This window comes from Triturus cristatus, chromosome 10 (assembly GCF_964204655.1).
Source record: "Triturus cristatus chromosome 10, aTriCri1.1, whole genome shotgun sequence".
NCBI classification, from domain to species: domain Eukaryota; kingdom Metazoa; phylum Chordata; class Amphibia; order Caudata; family Salamandridae; genus Triturus; species Triturus cristatus.
In genome coordinates, this window is record NC_140593.1 from 186,957,530 (window position 1) to 186,976,410 (window position 18,881).

An 18,881-nucleotide genomic window follows, 5' to 3' on the forward strand; every position below is an offset into this window, starting at 1 on the left:
AAATCACTGAAGGAACATCCACTCATTAGTCTTGGTTGCCTAATTAGGCACAAAGTTTACATTTGCTCAAGGGATACATTTCACCACAGTTCCACTTACAAAATAGGGTTTCTAAAATAGGAAGCAATTTTATAACCGAACCGAAAACTGCACAAAAATAGCCAACATGAGGTTATCAAGTAGGCTTTTGCTGTGAGAGCCACGCCCTCTAATCTACTGATTTCAGTTTAAGAGTGAGGCCTGCACTGTCTATGCCTAGTCTGAAACAGTTCTTTGGAAAAAATGTTTACTAATTTAAATGATTTTGATGAAAGCATGCTCTCCTGCTTCCAATGCTCAACCTGCTCTTTTGTCCAGCCTTCAGGCATGAATGCATTTGTGTGCATGTTTAACCCAGACTATTACGAGCCAATTGATTCTTCAATCTGATTTGAACAAGACAAATGTCATAGTTTTCTTGCATGCCTGTGTGAGATGTCTACACTATCCTACCTGGATATGTGACTTAACTTGACATTTCTTACGGATTTTCTGTGTCAGGGAAGTCTGCACTGCACGTGAAAGATGTTTGAACTCCTTCTGACCTGCTGTGCATATTCTGTGTGTGGAAGTGGAGTTTTTGCTGCTACTTGATATTCAATAGCAGGTTTGCGTACTTAGGGACTCCTGCAGTGGCCTGGGCAGTGGACTCCGCTCATGGCGTTTTCTGCACTCCGCACTCCATGGAGCATACGGAGTTGCAAAAACCTGTTCAGCAATGCAGAGTTTTTTCCTCAAGGAAAACCCAGTGCTAGACCATCCCCCAGTGAGATTTCTCAACACGGGCGGTCACAGATCCGTTCGCATTGAAGAAGCTGCTGCTTGAGTGGAAAATCTACTTGTGCGGGAGAAAGAAGCAGCGCCCTCTTGCGCTGCACATGGGGCTGTTCGCGATGATTTTCTATTGCGGGAAAAACACCCAGTTCTAAAAATCAGCACAAACGGCACAACCTAACGCACTCCACCACTTGCAGAACTGCACCCAGGCCTACTCCTGCATTGCTGCAGACTATGCTGCACTTTTTTTATGAGAGTGATGCTTGCACCGCCGCTGCCTATGTGGTACATCTTATGTTTGTCTTGGTAAAGTACTGCATTGAGACCAAAATGACTGGCTTTTTCAAAACATTCATCCTTTTCATATTAAATGTGAAATACAGGACAAAAGCAGACTGTTACATTGAATCTTTCTCTCATTGTAGGAATGAATATTTTGAAACTCACCTGGTCTCCAAGCCGGAGGTTAATGCCGTCCAGTTCTATGAGGGAGAATGCCTGCACCGTCGTCTCCTGCCGAACCTCCTCTTTGAGTCCCTCTAGAGAAAGTCTGGACCAGGTCACAACGAACCCCATAGAGCTGTTTGTAGAGGCGGTTTCAAAGAAACACTTGAGGTAAATGCTTGTTCGAGACAACTCGGCCACAATTTCAGGGGTCCCCGGTGGTGGGGGTCCTTGTGAAGAAGCTGGTGGTAATGATGTCAGCGCTGCTGAAAACTTATCTGGTAAGACAAGCATGCTTTTAGTATTGTGGTGGAGTGGATGCAACAATTGGAATGCTAAGACTGATGCATTACAGAAAGCAGAACAGAGAATACACATGCCCAGAGACCCTATTTTTTTTCCACTGCAATTATTTGAGATAATACTTTTATTTTCCTTATTTGTTGATATGAGTGTTTCTAGATCACAACAACCACCTCCTTTAATCCAATTGCAGTGAAATACACACAGAGGTGCTTGGCTTAACAGGGGAACGCATTTAACCTGAATTAACAGTTTAAACTATTTAAAGTAGTGACATTCAAGCTTGGCAACAATTCCCTATTACTATATTAATGTATTCAATAATGAATTAACTTCCACGTTTACGGCCAGGCATGTGTTGATGTTTTTCTTGTGGAAATGCAGTGTACATTTTTGCAGCAAAAGGAAGAGTCGCATTGACTTTATTTCTAAAAAATCTCTGACACAAGCTTTTAGCAATATCATTCCATCTAAATCATACGCGTGGTCGGGGAAGCATCGTATGCACTTCAACCAATCATGACATAGAAGGCAGAGAAATGATCTGATCCATCTATTTTTTATTTTTATTTAATCTTTAGCATGTTGCTGGCTAGATCGACCTCAACGCTGGGGAACCAGGTTCGAGTCTCTGCAGGGACGCTCAACATCCTGTGATTCTCAGCAAATCACGTAATCTTCCCCCGCCTAACAAAAATGAATGTGTCCATCTGCAATGCAACTGGTGCTCATGTAAAGCACTCGGATACCTTTGTGTCAAGTTTGGGCTATATAATCCCCCCGCCCTAAAAAAAAAATGCATAAACAAGTATTGGCAAAGCTAATTGGTTTGGCTTAATGTGCGAACACATGTAAACATAGTTTTTCAAGAATACATGCGTTCCATGCACAAATGCTGCTTATCACATTAAACTCAGCCCTGTTGGTTTTGCAAATGCTGAAATTAAAAGTAGCAGAAAAGGAATGTTTTCTGTATAGAATGCATGTAGGAGATACGTATTTGAATGTAGCAAACCTCATAATGGCTGATTGTACTTATGATTATGAAAATCTAGTCTTAGAGATCACGCAGCCTCAAACACCATGATGCTATTAAAATGAGTTATTATAACAAGAAAGGGGCGAGTAGGTCCAACGTACGTGCCCTGTAATCAGTGAACAAGAAAAGGGTATGAAGTTCCTAAGTGATGTATTAATCACTCACAAGATAAATACTAAAAAGGTTCTACAGGTCGTGAGGAGGGGGAATGCTCCTTGCGGAACTAGGGCCCTCACACACCTAGCAAGCTAGGTGTCATGCTTCATCATATGGGTCTGTTCCTCGTTGGGCCGGCGCTGCAATGCCCGATGGGCACCCTTCAAGGGGCTCTTTATCGGAGATCTTTTGTTCCTTGCCGCAAGGGTGACATGGGTGTGAGGGGCCTACGTGAGTGTAGATGTCTGAAGTGGTGGTAAAACAGGTAAGGGAGTCCTCTGTAGTAAAATGTATTCTGCGAGGGACCCAACCTGATTAAAAGTCAAAAGGGAGGGGTAATTCTTTTGTTATAATGTGACAAAACGAGTACTCAACTCCCAGGAGGTCAACATGTTTCTCGCCTAAAGCTGTCAAGGAGTGATCATGGGCGATTCTTCAGGACCATGTGAATAAAAGTGAAACTATCTACACGTGAGTGGTGAGGTGCAACACTACCTACCGCTAATGGTACCCAGGGACACTACCCTTGGGGAATTGAGGCAACCTAGTTATGTATAAAGATATGCCTCATCAGTTGAAGTGGAGTAAAAAGGACAGTACCCTTTTCTTGTATTAAAACGAGCACAGAGAAGCAGTACATCTTTCAACTGGCCTTAGTAATGAGGCGGATACTTATTTGGCCCAAATTTGTTTTTGGACCATTCTGAGACCTGTAGTTTCACACATTTCCAATTGCAAGCATGGGCCTACAAGTCCCAGCATGCTATGTATTCTCAAATAAGAACAGGAGAGACTGGGAGTTACTTTTATGACATTGGGCAATTGTCTGCAAAGTGCTTTCCAAAAATAAAGGGGAGTATTAAATCTTATTTGAAACCTCTTTTGGGAAGTGATTCTTCTTACGTTGCCATGGGTGAAAAGTAAAGCGAAGAAATGTAAGCTGTTAAATGGATAAACTAGTTTTGAACACTCCTTGTTAAGCTGCAGGCCAAATGACACCATTCACAAATTGAGGGCCAATGTGACTGTCTTGGGGGCATGGGCGCTATTATATCATTTATACCAGGGTCATTGGAATTATGTGGCAGGGGAGCATCAATATATGCAGCTGGGTTGACTTCATTTTACAGTAAGAAATGCCAAATTATATGGCATAATACAGTACAATGTTTTTATAGCATTACTTCATTATTTTGTCATTTATACACATAGTAATACTGTCTAGGCAAAGATTTCACCTCATTAGTGCCAGTTTTACAACCAAATACAGAAATAAATGGATGAAAGATGACCAGTTAACCTTTTGGAATGGCCTTCCAGTGTACGGGAGCACGTTACTACAGTTTTAGAAACTTTTCATCCGTTTGAGCTAGAATCTATTTTTTTTGTTGTCAAAATCTTTAGATTATGCAGTTGACGATGGATTATGTGGCAAATGCAGCAAATCCATAGTTATGCGAAAACCGCCGTGGCCGCAGAATCGCGTTATTCCAGCGGACCTCTTTATGTCCCAGGGTCCTGTCATGTTCTAATACAACGTCGTGACACATATGTGGGAGTTCAAGAAACAGTCAAGAGGTACCAAAAGCAGTCTTACCGAAGGTCCTTAACTTTCTTCTTCCAGGTACTAACTACACTACACACAGCCCCTCTTATGCCAACTATCTCGTGATTCCACTCAATCAGGTTTCAGGGAGAAGCAGTGGGAGAGCTTATTTGTAAAGGCAAATAAAGAAACAACCACTGAAACTTATTGCAGAAAAATGCCCTGTCTATATTCGTCCATGAACCACATAGATCTCATGCATGCCTGTGGCCAGGTATGGCCTAGACACCCTCTTCCTTTGACTTACACCCCTAGGTGATGGCCCCCTTCCCGGTGCCAAAGTTGTTCGCCTCCCATCTTCCCCTAAGGCAACAACTCAATTATCACGAGGGGTTTTGGATTAGGGGTCATTAACCCCGGCCGTATTTATTACAATTTGATATTCAAAAACATTATATATACATTATGTACACAATACACAAAGTCCAGTCCATTACATTGATAGGAACATATGTCTTGTTTGCTATTGTTAACATATTTCTAATAAATAGACATTCCTATCCTAATCTAAGCATTCAACAACAAATAACATTATCTTTCTACGTATCCCTATTTGAGACTATGGCAAAGTCAATGACTGGGCCCAGATCCTGATCAAACTATGCCCACACTCCAATCGGAGTGCCCATGCGCAAGGTTCACCAGGAGGGTACTTCCCAACCGAGCACCCCCTACGCCCCGCAGATTATCTCCATAAGGGGCCCTTACAGTTATGCGCAGTTTACTTGCTCCCTTTTGCGCGTGCGGGGTGGCCAACCAGCCTACTGGAAAGGGTAACTGCCCTTCCCCCCGCACCATTCCAGCCAACCGGCTGTAACTGCCCCTGGAGTTCCATGAGAGACCACTTGTCACTCCCCCTTGGGCGTCCCCATTAAAGAATGGTGCCACCCACTAAGGACCTTAAATTTAAGCTCACCAATCATGACCTTACCGCTGACCAAGGAATTGCACTATAAATAAGACAATAAACATTTCATGATGCATACGTGATGAACCTGAAAATAAAAACAATTACCTGTAAAAGGAAAAAACCACTATAAACAAACATTCGATCAACCTCTGCTTTAGGGGAAAGTGGGTGGGTGAAATTGAGGAGGCCTCCTAGCGAGGCCGGAGGAACTCCGCTTTGTGTCAGCTGTGGGAGCAGCGAGCAAAGAGGCAGGCCTTGCCACTCCCCAGCTTTTTATTCCAATTTTGAGCTGGGAGCCGGTTCTAACCAGCTCGCAGGCGTTTTGCCGATGCGTGTCCCGGAAGTGATTCCTATCACTTCCGGGTCACGCGCAAACTAACCAATCTGGAAGGGAGGTGAGGCCGCCGCGTCACAATGGTGTGCAGCCCGGCACGCCTCCCTGTGGCGTCATCAGGGGCCGGCACGACCGCAATACATGCGGCGTGTCCGATGCCGGCCTCTGCCTTACTCTATGGCCAGGTACGGCCTAGACCCCCTCTTCCTTTGACTTACACCCCTAGGTGATGGCCCCCTTCCCGGGGCCAAAGTTGTTCGCCTCCCATCTTCCCCTAAGGCAACAACTCAATTATCACAATGGGTTTTGGGTTAGGGGTCGTTAACCCCGGCTGTATTCATTAAAATGTAATACTCAAAAACAATATATATACATTATGTATACAATACGCAGAAAAGCCAGTTTGTTACATTGATAGGAACATATGTCTTGTTTGCTATCCGTAACATATTTTGAATACATAGACATTCCTATCCTAATCTATGCATTCAACAACAAATAACATTATCTTTCTGCGTATCCCTATTTGAGACTACGGCAAAGTCAATGACTGGCCCCAGATCCTGGTCAAACTATGCCCACACTCCAACTGGAGTGCCCATGAGCAAGGGCCACCGGGAGGGTACTTACCAACTGAGCACACCCTACGCTCCGCAGATTATCTCCATAAGGGGCCCTTGCAGTTATGCGCAGTTTACTTGTGCCCTTGTGCGCGTGCGGGGTGGCCAGCCAGCCTACTGGAAAGCGTAACTCCCCTCCCCCTGCACCCTTCCAGCCAGCCGGCTGTAACTGCCCCTGGAGTACCATGAGAGACCACTTGTCCCTCCCCCTTGGGCGTCCCCATTAAAGAATGGCGCCGCCCGCTAAGGACTTTAAATTTAATCTCACTAATCATGACCTTACCGCCACAGGCCTGCACAGTTGCCCGACTATCAGGCCTCCTCCTATCGCTCCACCAAAGGTCATGCCCTGTCCCTTGACCCAACTAACCAAGCAAGAAGGTTCTCCATGAAGAGCTCATTACCCAATTTGCACAAGTGGACGCCAACTTTTAAAAAGAATGGCTTCCCCGTGATGTACCCATGAAATATCGTCTGTAAGTGTGGGGATCGGAATGGCCTATCCATTTTGTTTTTGATACTTTTCACAGAGTGGTTCAATGCCCTCACAGTCTCCCCCTCCCGCCATTGAAATCTCGGGATCATATGTGACCATAGACCCCGGACATAGCCTTGCCAACCAACCCACTTCAGTGATCAGCGTTTCAACCAGACCTCGTCTACCCAGATGTACCAGATCATTCCCTCCCAGTTGCAGGATAAAATCCTTAGGGCGAGCCCCTTCCCTGTCAAGCAGGTCTAACACCAGAGCCCTGAAATGGTCAACTCGCAGTCCACCCCGCCCATGGAAAGATACCTTAAAACCAACCTGCCTTGCTCTCCTCTTGCAATTGCCTGAAAAAAATTGTGTAACCGTGTCACATACGAGTGACCAATGACCCACACACTGTGCACCCCCTGGTCCCAGGCGTGCACCTGTCTTACCTTGTGCCAGTGGTTCCCCAAAAACCTGCATGAGCATGCAGAATTCCCGCAGTGCCCACCCACATTCTTGAGAGCCTGGTGCTCCAAGGAAGAGGAAGTCATCAAGGTAATGCAACACATACTGGTGCCCCATCACCTGCCTAACAAGCATTTGCAATGCAATAGGTCTCGCATTATTAAAGTTTGAGCTATTGGCATTGCAAATAATGCAACACCAATAGCTCAAACTTTAATGTGAGACTTATTGCATTGCAAATGCTTGTTTTTCCTCGGGTTGATGTATTCTTAGTGTCCTGATGATGACCTTCTATTTATCTAAATGTCGTTGACTACTTCTATGGACCCAATTTGATAGTACATAACATAAGAATAAAATGGCCCATGTTGTTACTTGATACACACTTTTAGTCTTGTCACATGTGTGAATAACTTGTTTGAGAGCATCAAGCATATTTCTCACCACACACCCACTGTGCTTTCACATTGTTTTAAATGTGTTTTTTATATGAGATTGAATAATTTGATCATTTGATGTATTTGCACATTTTTTTTTATATCCATGGTCTTGGACCCACCGTTATTTATTTACTGTTATTGCTGAGGGGGCAAGGGGGACTGCGCTCTGGGAAAGCACCTCAGACCACAATGGCACCCATGTGTGAGATGCAGGCAGCACTAAGAAGGATAATAAAGAAAGCAGTGACATCTGCAAAGACTGTTGGCTTCATGAGCAGAAAGTACTAGACTCACTGGCATACATACCACACACTCACAGATACCATCCAACTGCAATGAATTATATTACAACAAATACACATACCTATCACATACGAGTAACCAGGAATATGCATATATAACAAGTTTCCACTAATCACTTGCTACACACATATACCACTTTTCTCAAACACATTACACACAGGCACACACATCGCTCCATCAAACAAGAATCACACGTCTATAAAAATGAATGTGCCCTTGTCTAATGTAACTGGTGCTCATGTAAAGCGCTCCAATACGTTTGAGTTGAGTTGCACTATATGAAACTGCAGAAAAATTAATCCAAAGGAAGAGTATGACAGAGTATATACTTAGCACGACATATTAATTAACACACACATCACATAAAGACATCTTGACATATCACACACAAAAGCACACACAGATGATAAAGCGATGGTGTCAAAAAATACATATTTCAAAGGCAAAAAGCATAGCCAAGCACATCACATACAAATAAAACACATATGCAGTAATCTCACAAATTACACACACTTTTGTGCATAAGTCCCAATCCTCAAAAAATGAGTGCTGGTGACCACTTTCTGCAACTACGCAAAAATGAATCTCTGAATACACATTATAACGACATGGAGGGTTCCACTGTAACAAACCTTAAAGATAGATACACTCAGCAGGAAAAGATGCGAGAGGCACCATCGTCCACTCTGAGGAGGAAAGTGTCCTGCGCAACAGATCTGTTTCTTCACCAGAAAATAGACTGCAGGTCTCGCAAAACATATTTTTCTTCAACAGACAGCTGCGGCTACAAGTATGTTGCGTGAAACTGTGCCAACACTACGTAATGCTTTTTTCCAAAACATCCAACCTACTTTGCAAGGAATTTCCGATTTTATATTACAAAAAAAACAAGCATTGGCCACACGCGCGCCTCGCGCTTAAAGTTTTAAAAAAAAAGACAAGCCTGGCGGAGCATGGCGCGCGCGCGCTTGGGGGCGGGGTAGCGCATTCCAGGCGGGGGAGCGGACCCTTTGAAGTGCTCCCAAAAAGCGGATTGCATGGCGGCACGATGCGCGTGATTGTGCACGTGCTAGCCATCCAATCCGCTTTTTGGGAGCACTTTTAAAACCCCCTTACAATAGTCTCGCTTTGCGATCGCAGGTGAGACCTAAAAACCCATTGCAAAAAGGAACTGAATTTTTCAAAGTAAGCATAGGAAACCGAGCACCCCATAGGCATGCATTTATCCATGTAGTACCTTCCCTGGAATTGGAAACCCAGAAGATGGAAATCTAAAGGGTGTACTGGCAGTAAGCGGAAAGCGGACTCGATGTCGGACTTCGCCAGAAGTGCATAAGGGCCCAAACCCCTGAGCATCTCAACAGCCTGATCAAAGGATGAGTACCTGACCAAGCACAGCTCGTCGTCAATGGCGTCATTTAAAGATTGAACCCCCAGGAGCTGAAAGGTTATGAATCAACCTAAATTCCCCTGGTTCTTTTTTGGGGACCACCCCCAGTGGAGAACAGACAAAGTTTTTGGTGCGGGAGTTCTGATACCTTCCAACAAAGCCTGGACGATGAAGGGCAATTATATCTATTTAACCATGGAATCAAGTCACTCATTATAATGGGGGAACTGGCTTTTGCAAGTAAAATATCATCATTCCTGCTTCTCCCCCCCTCTTTTGATTTCTTAAAACACTAGGACTCTGGGTGGGAGGTATTGCCACAGAAGGAGCATGAGTGCTTGAATTTACATGTGCCTGCCGCCCTGGTGCATGTACGACTATTAAAGTCCCAACATGCCCCCTTCTCCCCCCTACCCGCCGCTGGAGCTAGCTGGGGGAAATGTCCGAAAGGAATGGCCCTTGGGACTGTCTTGCGCCCCATGCCCCAAGTGCTCTTACCACAAAATCATGTCAATTTGGTCCCATGTGAGGGCAGGATCAGAAGACTTTGCACTCCTAAAGTCCTTATCATATTCCTTCCACCCCATCCCCCCATATTTATTGTGTGCGCCAATGATCCTGCTCTGGTAGCATGCCATTTCTGTCGCTAGGCTTGGAAAGCGTTCTGCAATGACTACCATATAGACAGAGAAGCCCCTTACCCAATTAATCAAAGACTCCTCTATCCCATACTTCTGCAATTCACTTGCCCATTCCCTTGGGAGAATCCATTCTTTCTTTTTCTTGGCCTCTTCCCTTTCAGTTTCATCAAGCAGCAGCGAAAACATATGAACATAACTTCCTTTCAAAATAATTTCTTTCATTCCCTGCGTCACATGTCATGCCAGTTTTTCATTGGGCGTGCGTGCTTCCCCCACGCCTAACACTGGCAATGTCTGCTGCTTACCTGTGGCAGCTGCCCCTGCTGGCTACGCTGGCTTATCTTTTGCTGCGTCCATGCACGTGCTTACTGCCGGCAATTCTTTACTGGCCCCAGGGGGAGCTGTCCCACTCATTGGAGCGCCATTTGACGGAGTTCCCTGCCCTTCCCCTGGTTTGCCACCGATGCCCCATCTAACTGTGCCACCATCTTCCTGGCTTTATCCAGTATATTCTTCCTGCTGCCAGACATCCCAGCTGCCGGGAACCAATTACCCACTTTCTCTAGTCAGGGAAGGACCGCTGCTAAACTGGCTACCAAATCCAGCTGAACAGGAGGGACTCCCGCAGGGGCCGCCGTCGTAGGGACGCATGGGGCCTTCGGACTGCAATCTGACGGTACTGGCTGACCCCCTGAGCCTGACGAATTATAACCCCCACTACTGTTTGCGAGAGTGCCCTCCCCAGCTGGTCCTGGCTGCCCATCTCCCCCAACTGTTGGCGGGACTGGCATAAAGGCCACAGGATCAATGGGTCCATCCGCTCCCTCTCCTGATCTCGGTGCTCCCCCCCTTCTTCGACCTACTCTCTTTTTGGGCACAGGAGGGAATGCTGCCCTTGGGTCCACCCCAGTTCTCCTGGGCCTGTCATCTGTCCCCTCCTGCCCATCCACCTTATCCCTCAAGTCTGCGATGGCTTGGCCCATTTCATCAACCTTTTTCAATCTGGCCTCCATATCCCCCATCTTACGCATCATTGCTTCCATGAAATTCTCCATGCGGGAGCGCTGCTTGCTCTGCTTTGCCTTAGGGGCCATCACACTAAAAACAGCAAAATGCTTGTCACACACGTGTGCAGATATCCAAACAACTACACAAACTTGATGGTGCCATCCCAAAACGCTAAGGCGCCCTTGGCGCAGCCCACGTAGACTAATACCAGTCACTAATCACACTCCCACAGTGCTGCTTGGCCTGGGACACTGCCCAGACCCTTACCTCACGATAGTAGAGGGCCCACTTCCGGCCACAAGCACCCACGCAACCAGAGCCACGCCCACCAGCTAATCCAGTGGGTCGGGTGAGTATTCTCAAACCCGCGTGGCTCCCAGAAGCGCTGGAATGCAGGCCTGTCCGTGTCTCCTTGAAAACCACGAGCGCTGGAAACCCTAAGAAAAAACTTTAACCAGCACCCCAGCTGCTGCTCCCTGCCGGTGCTGTGACCTTCTTCAGCCTTTCATCTTTGTGGTGCTGTGAGCCTGCAGTCGGAAAGACAGAAAACCCGCGTGGCTCCCAGAAGCGCTGGAATGCAGGCCTGTTCGTGTCTCCTTGAAAACCACGAGCGCTGGAAACCCTAAGAAAAAACTTTAACCAGCACCCCAGCTGCTGCTCCCTGCCGGTGCTGTGACCTTCTTCAGCCTTTCATCTTTGTGGTGCTGTGAGCCTGCAGTCGGAAAGACAGAAAAACTAGAAAACTCCGCTTGCAGCTGCCTTCTGGTATCCTTCTGCAAGCTGCTGAACCTCTATGCCCTGCTTCGCTCCTGCAAGCTTTTGCCAAGACAGAGCCCTTAGTGCTGATAGCCTGCAGAGACAAAATAAACAATAAAAGAAACTGCCCCCGATAGGGTCAGAAGCTCCAGCTGCCTAGATCCTCCAACCTGAAAAACAAACAACAAAGAAATTGATGAGGCCTCCTAGCGAGGCCGGAGGAGCGTCGCTTCGTGTCAGATGTGGGGGCGGTGAGCAAAGAGGCCGGCCTCACCGCTCCCCAGCTTTCTATTCCAATTTCGAAACGGGAGCCAGTTCTAACCAGCTCACTGACGTTTTGCCAACGCGTGCCCAGGAAGTGATTCTTATCAATTCCGGGTCAAGCCAAGACCAACCAATCCAGAAGGGAGGTGAGGCCGCCGCTTCACAATCGTGCGCAGCCAGGCCCGCCACCCTGTGGCGTCATCAGGGGCCAGCACGACCGCCATACATGCGGCGTTTCCGATGCCAGCCCCTGCCTTACTCTTCGTCGAGGAAATTCAGCCCAGAGCCAAGACCCAGCAGAGGCACTCTTGAGCGACCTAACTGTGGAGAACGGCCCTATATGGAGACACTTTTCTGTAGGAACATGTCAGAAACATTCCTCAGACTGGCAAACATGTACGGACGCTTCCTTCTCAGCTCGCCGATATCATCTCAGGGCTCCGGCAACAAATTTACTAAAACATATTCCACAGGACAACAGCTGTGCCTAAAAAAACTCGAGGTCAATGAATGATTAGGCCCAGCAAAATGAACGAGCAAGCCTCTCAGACGCGCCCCGGCTGTCTACAAATATTTCAAATGTGGGTGCTGGTTCTGGGACCCCCACCACTTTCGATATCGGAGTTTAGATGCCTGTTTCGAACACCAAACTGCCTTTTTTACAGTTTCTGTGCTGCAAAAAAACACAAGCTTCAGATGAATCATAACACGTCCAGATGTTACTCTGCTCTTTGTGTCTGAAGTGCCAAGATAGCGCAACGGACTAATGCAACGCCGCGCCAGGGGAACTAAGCGCCATATAAACATGCCCGCATGCATGTATGACACATTTGTGCTAGCTGCGCATGCATGACTGTGCCTATTTGGCTAACACACAGGAAACTTGGCTACGAAGCTCAGCAAATATCGCCAACCGTCCCAACAGATCCAGAGACTCCGCGCTGCCACCGCTGCTCTCCCCACCTCCTGCTTAGGAGCCTCGCTGCGACCTGCTGGTCCACTGGGCACCAACAATGAGCCCTACTCACTGGGCTGTGTTGCGGAGGGATCTGGGGGCAAGCAGCAATCAGCAGCAAGGTGCCCGGGAGGCTCTGGTCCTTCTTCTGGAAGCCTGCGAGGCTCCGATCCACCCCCCCCGGGGTTTGAGCAATCGGGGAAGCTCCGTCTTCCTCTGGCCAGTGTGTGGGGCTCTCCTTGGTGCACAGGAGCCCCTCACATACTCAGGCACGAGACGCCTGACTTCCGGTCTTCGTGCTTCCTTTTCGGGCACGCCTATAACCAGGCACGGGCGCCTAACTTCCGGGTCACGCTGCTTTCTCTGTCTCCAAAGTGCAGGGTAGGCTCCCGTCTTTAACTGAGCACAACTGCGAGGTGGGTTCCCGCCTCAAGGAACACAAAATGCGGGGTGGGCTCCCGCTCAACCACAATGCGGGGTGGGCTCCCACTCACAGTGGCACAAACTGCAAGGAGGGCATGCACACTACTTTGAAACAAGCATTTACGCGAGACATATTGCATTACTAATGGGAGTGCGGGTGTTAAAGAAGGTACGAATGGGAGTGGAGGGGATGATGGGGGGCGAGAAGTGATGAACTGCGGGAGAGGGTGAGGGGGGGGGACACAGGGCAGAAAATAGTGTTGGAGTAAAGGGGCCAATAGCCAGGGAAGGATACAAATGACAACATGTCCGTCAGGAGGATGTACTAACAAGCCTAAAACCAATTCAGAAGGCAGCATTTAGGATGTAAGCCAATCAAAAAGATGGGCGGAGAGTGAGCGGAGCTTCCAGAAAGCTTCCACACTATAGTATATACTGCATGTCTCAAGCGAGACCTAAAAAAAAGAGTTTCCTAAAAGCGAGCAGAGGAAGCACAGTAGTCAGCCAATCGAAAAGATGGTATAAAGGATGTGCTCCTTGGAAGGGACAAAAACAAAGGCAGGATGAAACAAGGAAAGACATTCAATAGAAAGCAAACAAATAAGTGACAGTAAAGCTAGGCAACTGCAAGCAACGGGTGGCTGCAAGTCTCAGTAGGTGCTTGGTAAAGTCAGTATGTCGGTCGCAACCAGACAACTTACACTGTCTGGTATGCTGCACTTAAAAAACCCTTAAAAATATCAATAGTAAATTGCATATTTCCTTTGAGCACATTGTGACAGGAATAATGCTTACCACATGGCTGTATGCTCCAGTGACAGGGGATTAGAGATATAATTATATCCAACTGGTGATGTTAATATGATCCATTTGGCTTGTGCTATGGCTGCTCACTGGCAGTAAAGTCTCACAGTGGACTCAAGCTGGTGAAGAAGAGGAAAAGATGCTCTATCTTACTGGCAGAGTCAAACCCATAGGTCCTCACCTCATAGGGCCTACCATAAAACTGCAGAGGTGTCCTAGCAGCACTGTTCAAAATCAGATCAGAGCAAAATCAGTCTGTAGTTGATTCTTCCATCCCTTGCTTCCACTTATTCATTTATTTATTTTAAAAGTTTTATATAGCGCGAACATGACCACCGAGGTTATCGGAAAGCTTTACAGAATATGCATCACAGGGGTATAATACAGATTATGCATCACAAGGGTATAAGCATACAAAACAGAATAAACAAAGCGACAAAATCAAAGTCTAAAATTGTCCAACAATCTCGGGAGGGAAAAGTAAACACACCAACAGGCAAAATCACAGTCTAGAATTGTCCGACCTAATCGTGAACCAGGTGGCTGGGCCAGAGTCAACGGGTATGGACCCAGAATCCAATGAAGGTGCCAGGCTAAGGCAGAAATTTCTTCATCAGGAGCCCTTTGACCTCTTTTTTGAAGAAGACAGTAGAAGGGTTCACCCTGACTTCGGGGGGAAGGGAGTTCCTGATCCTCTGAGCCATCCCTGAGAAGGCTCGGATATAGATTTTTTTTCTTGAATTTTTGATGTTTATGCAAAAGGGTGCAGGTGCTTCTGGAGGCTCTAGAACCACAAGAGAGTTCCCGTTTCTGTGCTAGGTACAGTGGGGTCATGTCAGATGCAGACCCATGCTCTGTAGAAGAAAGGGTCTAAGACGATTGAGGCCAGGCTCTGAGACCATTTATGTAAGACATGATTTTATCCAAACAATTTCTGCTAGCAGGGAGGGCACTGCAGTATTCTCCAAGAATGTGATTACTGAGACCTGCAACTTAACCAATCATTGTGTAATGGGTGGTACATAATAAGGGGTCACATTAGTTACATTTTAGACCCAAGAAAACAATGCTACCAGGGTGACTGGACTTCGTAAGTAAGGACTGGCCTGATGGATCTCAACATCACAGGTACAATGCTCAAAAGTGATTTTAAGTGTCAGAACCTTCTTGCCAACTAGAAACATGTTTTTATCAGTCCATTCTGACTCATAAATAAAGAGAGAGAGTGAAAGTGCTTGCCCACTCCAATTTATAAGTCACAGTCCTGTGTGCAATAATTTGCAACCCATCTTGGGTTGGTAAACAATTTCCAAAATCGAAGCTTATTAAAACATCCCATGTGCCTTTAGCAAACATGGCTGATTTTGTTTAAAAATAAAATAAAAAATAATGATAATAACTTGTACGGAATGCAAACCTAGAGGCATTGACATCTCCTGCCTGTTGTGGCCCTTAATCCCTATGTTTGCACAGGACTAGAAAATGCTTCCTGCCCCAAAAAAGGTAATGAGGTGGTGACCTCCTGTGACTATACAGTTTGTGATGTGACTCATTTGATGATCCTTTCCAAGATCAAATGAGGCTAGAAATGTGCTAAACGTGCAGACTCCTGGCTGCCTAAGCTGAACGTTACCAGGCTGAGGATTTCAAAGCCGTGACCTCCCAGGCCCTCCCCCTCGTGATGATGGGGAGGATCACTGATTGCTTCGGACCGGAGTGATTCAGTTTTAAACCCCGCTTTGCCCGGGGCTGAGTGTCAACCAGTGACTCCTCGTCAAAGAGTGGGGTGGGGTCAGCAGTGTCACTGACCCCCTTCCCACTCTGTGATGAGTGAAGAACTGCTGCCTTCCCTGAGATCAGTCAATGAGGAGAGGCAGCAGTCCTGTCACTCCCAGGCTTCCATCCTGAGCTGCAGTGAAGGTAAGTTTTGTTTTTGATGTTTGGGGCATGCATGCTTGTATGTATGTATGTATGTATGTGTACTTGAGTGAGTGAATGGGAGTGTATGTGCACATGTGTGAATGCATGGGTGTGAGTGTGTGGCCCCCCCCGCCCTGCTGATATTACCGTCCACCGCTGCTTTGAATTTATTAACACACCACGAAAATGAAACCGGTTATACAGACTGTTCTAACATTCTTAATTTCAATCTTAATTTATATAAATCATCTATAATCACAAACACATGAAGACAATTGAGGGCTGCCAGGTTATTGGCTCATACCAAGGCTAGAAGTGCCTTGCTATTTAGTGAATTTATTAAATGTGTACTCTATTTGCTGTTAATGCATCTATCACAACACACATTTTCAAATGTAGTATTGGCTAATCCTAAAATACAGATATTTCCCATATATTCACTTGCTTATTGAAACAGCTGTTGTAGGAAAAGAATTAAAAAATACTTAAAGAAAAATCATTGACATGTGGGATACGTCATTTGAACATTTGTTAGGAGTTACAGTACAGCTTTTAGACCATTTTTCTAAATGGTGAATAGGACAAGATTCAGGATTTAAAAGATAATGACAAATACATTAAATTCTAATTGCTTTCCTGTCAGACCCCATTTGATGAGCGTAGGACCTGTCTGTATATAGATCTGCATACTGACCAAGTAAAACACTTTACGTACTTGACTGTCACAGTACGAAGGGCGAGTAGACATGGCTTCTCAGAGAGGCAGTGCATGGGTGCTCAAGCTCAGAGGTCAACAAGGAATCAACAACTCAAAGTAAATGTCCAGTTCAGTGCTTATCTTTACAAGAAAGAAAGTACTTTATTACACAATGATACTCAAACCTACAAAGCACTAGCAGCAGAAACAATGCAGCATCTCTGGCCCTATTCAGCAGGTGATGAGCACGGAAAACTGCATTTCCAACACAGGTATTACCACACAAGGACTTTACCATGCAAATTCTTTATCACGGATATACCTTAACTATACCATGCATGGTAAGTATATTTAAGGTAAGTGTATATATATTAACTATTGGTGGTCACCAGTAGGTAATTATAGTTAGGACCTAATTTCCATAGGAAAAGCGATCTTTGATCTGGCTATAACTTTGGCAGCATTTGACTATTCTGCATTCAATTTTCCCCAAAAAGTTGCACGTGGGTACTATTGTTATGTAAAGTTTTTATAGAGTTATTTATATAGTGAGTTATCTACTGTGATGCTTAGAATTAATTATATAGTTATCATTTTTTAAAGTGGTGGTGGCTATTGAATTCCTGCTTTTGCCTTCTGCTTCCATGACATAACCGCAGGGTTCACTATTACCAATGTCATTGCGATCTTCAGCCTCACCGTGAAAACGAAAAATAGGTTTTAGAGATGGTTATTCTGGAAATACACTAGAAAACCAGGGGTTTGAAGTGTTCAGTTAACAAACTGATAGTGTGTAAAATACATTAATATATGTGCAAATATGTGGTTGCACTTTATAGAAAAGGCGCGCTCATCGAGGTTACCGACATCGCCACAATGTCCCAAATAACATTGAAAACCGAAAATAGGTCTGAAAGATGGTTTATAAAGAAACTTAGTACAAAAATATGAGTTTAAACATCCTTTGAAAAAGGTATGTACATAGTAATATGTGTACTGCTGATCTCTATACTGCAACAGATATCGGTCTCAGTAAAACATGAGAAAAACTTTTCACTATTAAAAATCCAACATAATGTGCTTTTCAATACTTGTTTTGAAATTTCGCAAAATACACATTTAGACTATATCTTCAATTAGGGAATTTATGCAACAAATATACTTACTAATGCATGCTCCTCCAACTTCAACTTCCTCTGGGCCACATGTTGGTGTTTTGGTTTCAGGAACAACTGTAAACAGTTATTTTGAATTATTTAATAAGCAGAATAAAAGAGCATTTAAATATAAACATGCCACTAAAAATGAAAGGATAAAATATCAGCACATCCTATGGTTTTGACTAGATAATTGCAAACAGTAAAAAATACAAATGCCACTTGGATAATTTCAACCACATATTTGCTACAGCCCTTCAGGAATTCCTTTTTATTTAGCATTCTAGGCATTAGCAGAAATGGGAAGAAAAATAAATTTTGCGTACGAGGTAAGTCAAGATGACTCTCAATGTGCAATAACCTTCTGTCTCCACCACCCAAATGTCGTGAGAAAAGGAGTGAAAAGGAGTGTTGGTGCCTCACGGTAGCGCCACCAAGGAGGGTTAAGCAGGATGGTACTCGCCTGCTACCTCAAATTCTCATCATCAGCTACCAACACTCCAAAAGCAAGAAAATTGTGTATAATGACAGAAATTAACTGTACAGGTGCTAAGGTGTGTAGTTAAAGAAAGAAAGAAGAACTGTGCAATAGTGTGTGCACCGTCTTAAACCCCTAAGTGATATATACTAATATCAAAAAGCGAGCTAAATCACACTAGCTTGCATACTTTATTCTAAGCTGCGTGATAGCTCTTATGTTAAAATGCCGACATGTTTCGTTACCATTGGATAACACTCACGGCAACTTCTTCAGGGCGTGGGGTCTGTTCGTTTCACCCTGCACCTCTAATTGTCAGTTAAAAGCAATTCAGGATGTCGCCCACCGTGGGCATACCTTTATCCGTGAGTCCTTGCGGCTCTGAATGCACATTCAAGGCTCCACTTATTCCACTCCAAACGTGAGTCGTGTGAATATTCGTCACTGGCGTTTACTCAGCCCAGGATTAACTGAGTT

At 45.3% G+C, this 18,881-nt stretch overlaps 1 protein-coding gene across 4 annotated transcripts in view; it reads right to left on the reverse strand.

Annotated features, from left to right (window-relative positions):
- The window catches only part of VWDE (von Willebrand factor D and EGF domains), a 384,361-nt gene that overhangs the window by 259,211 nt on the left and 106,269 nt on the right, over positions 1-18,881 (reverse strand). For all 4 annotated transcript variants that reach the window (XM_085630788.1, XM_085630785.1, XM_085630787.1 and 1 more), the window contains exons 4-5: positions 17,936-18,001; positions 1,264-1,538 (exon numbers count right to left, since the gene is read on the reverse strand). In XM_085630788.1, coding sequence (XP_085486914.1) covers positions 1,264-1,538; positions 17,936-18,001 — 341 coding nt within the window. The remainder of the gene's footprint in view (positions 1-1,263; positions 1,539-17,935; positions 18,002-18,881) is intronic.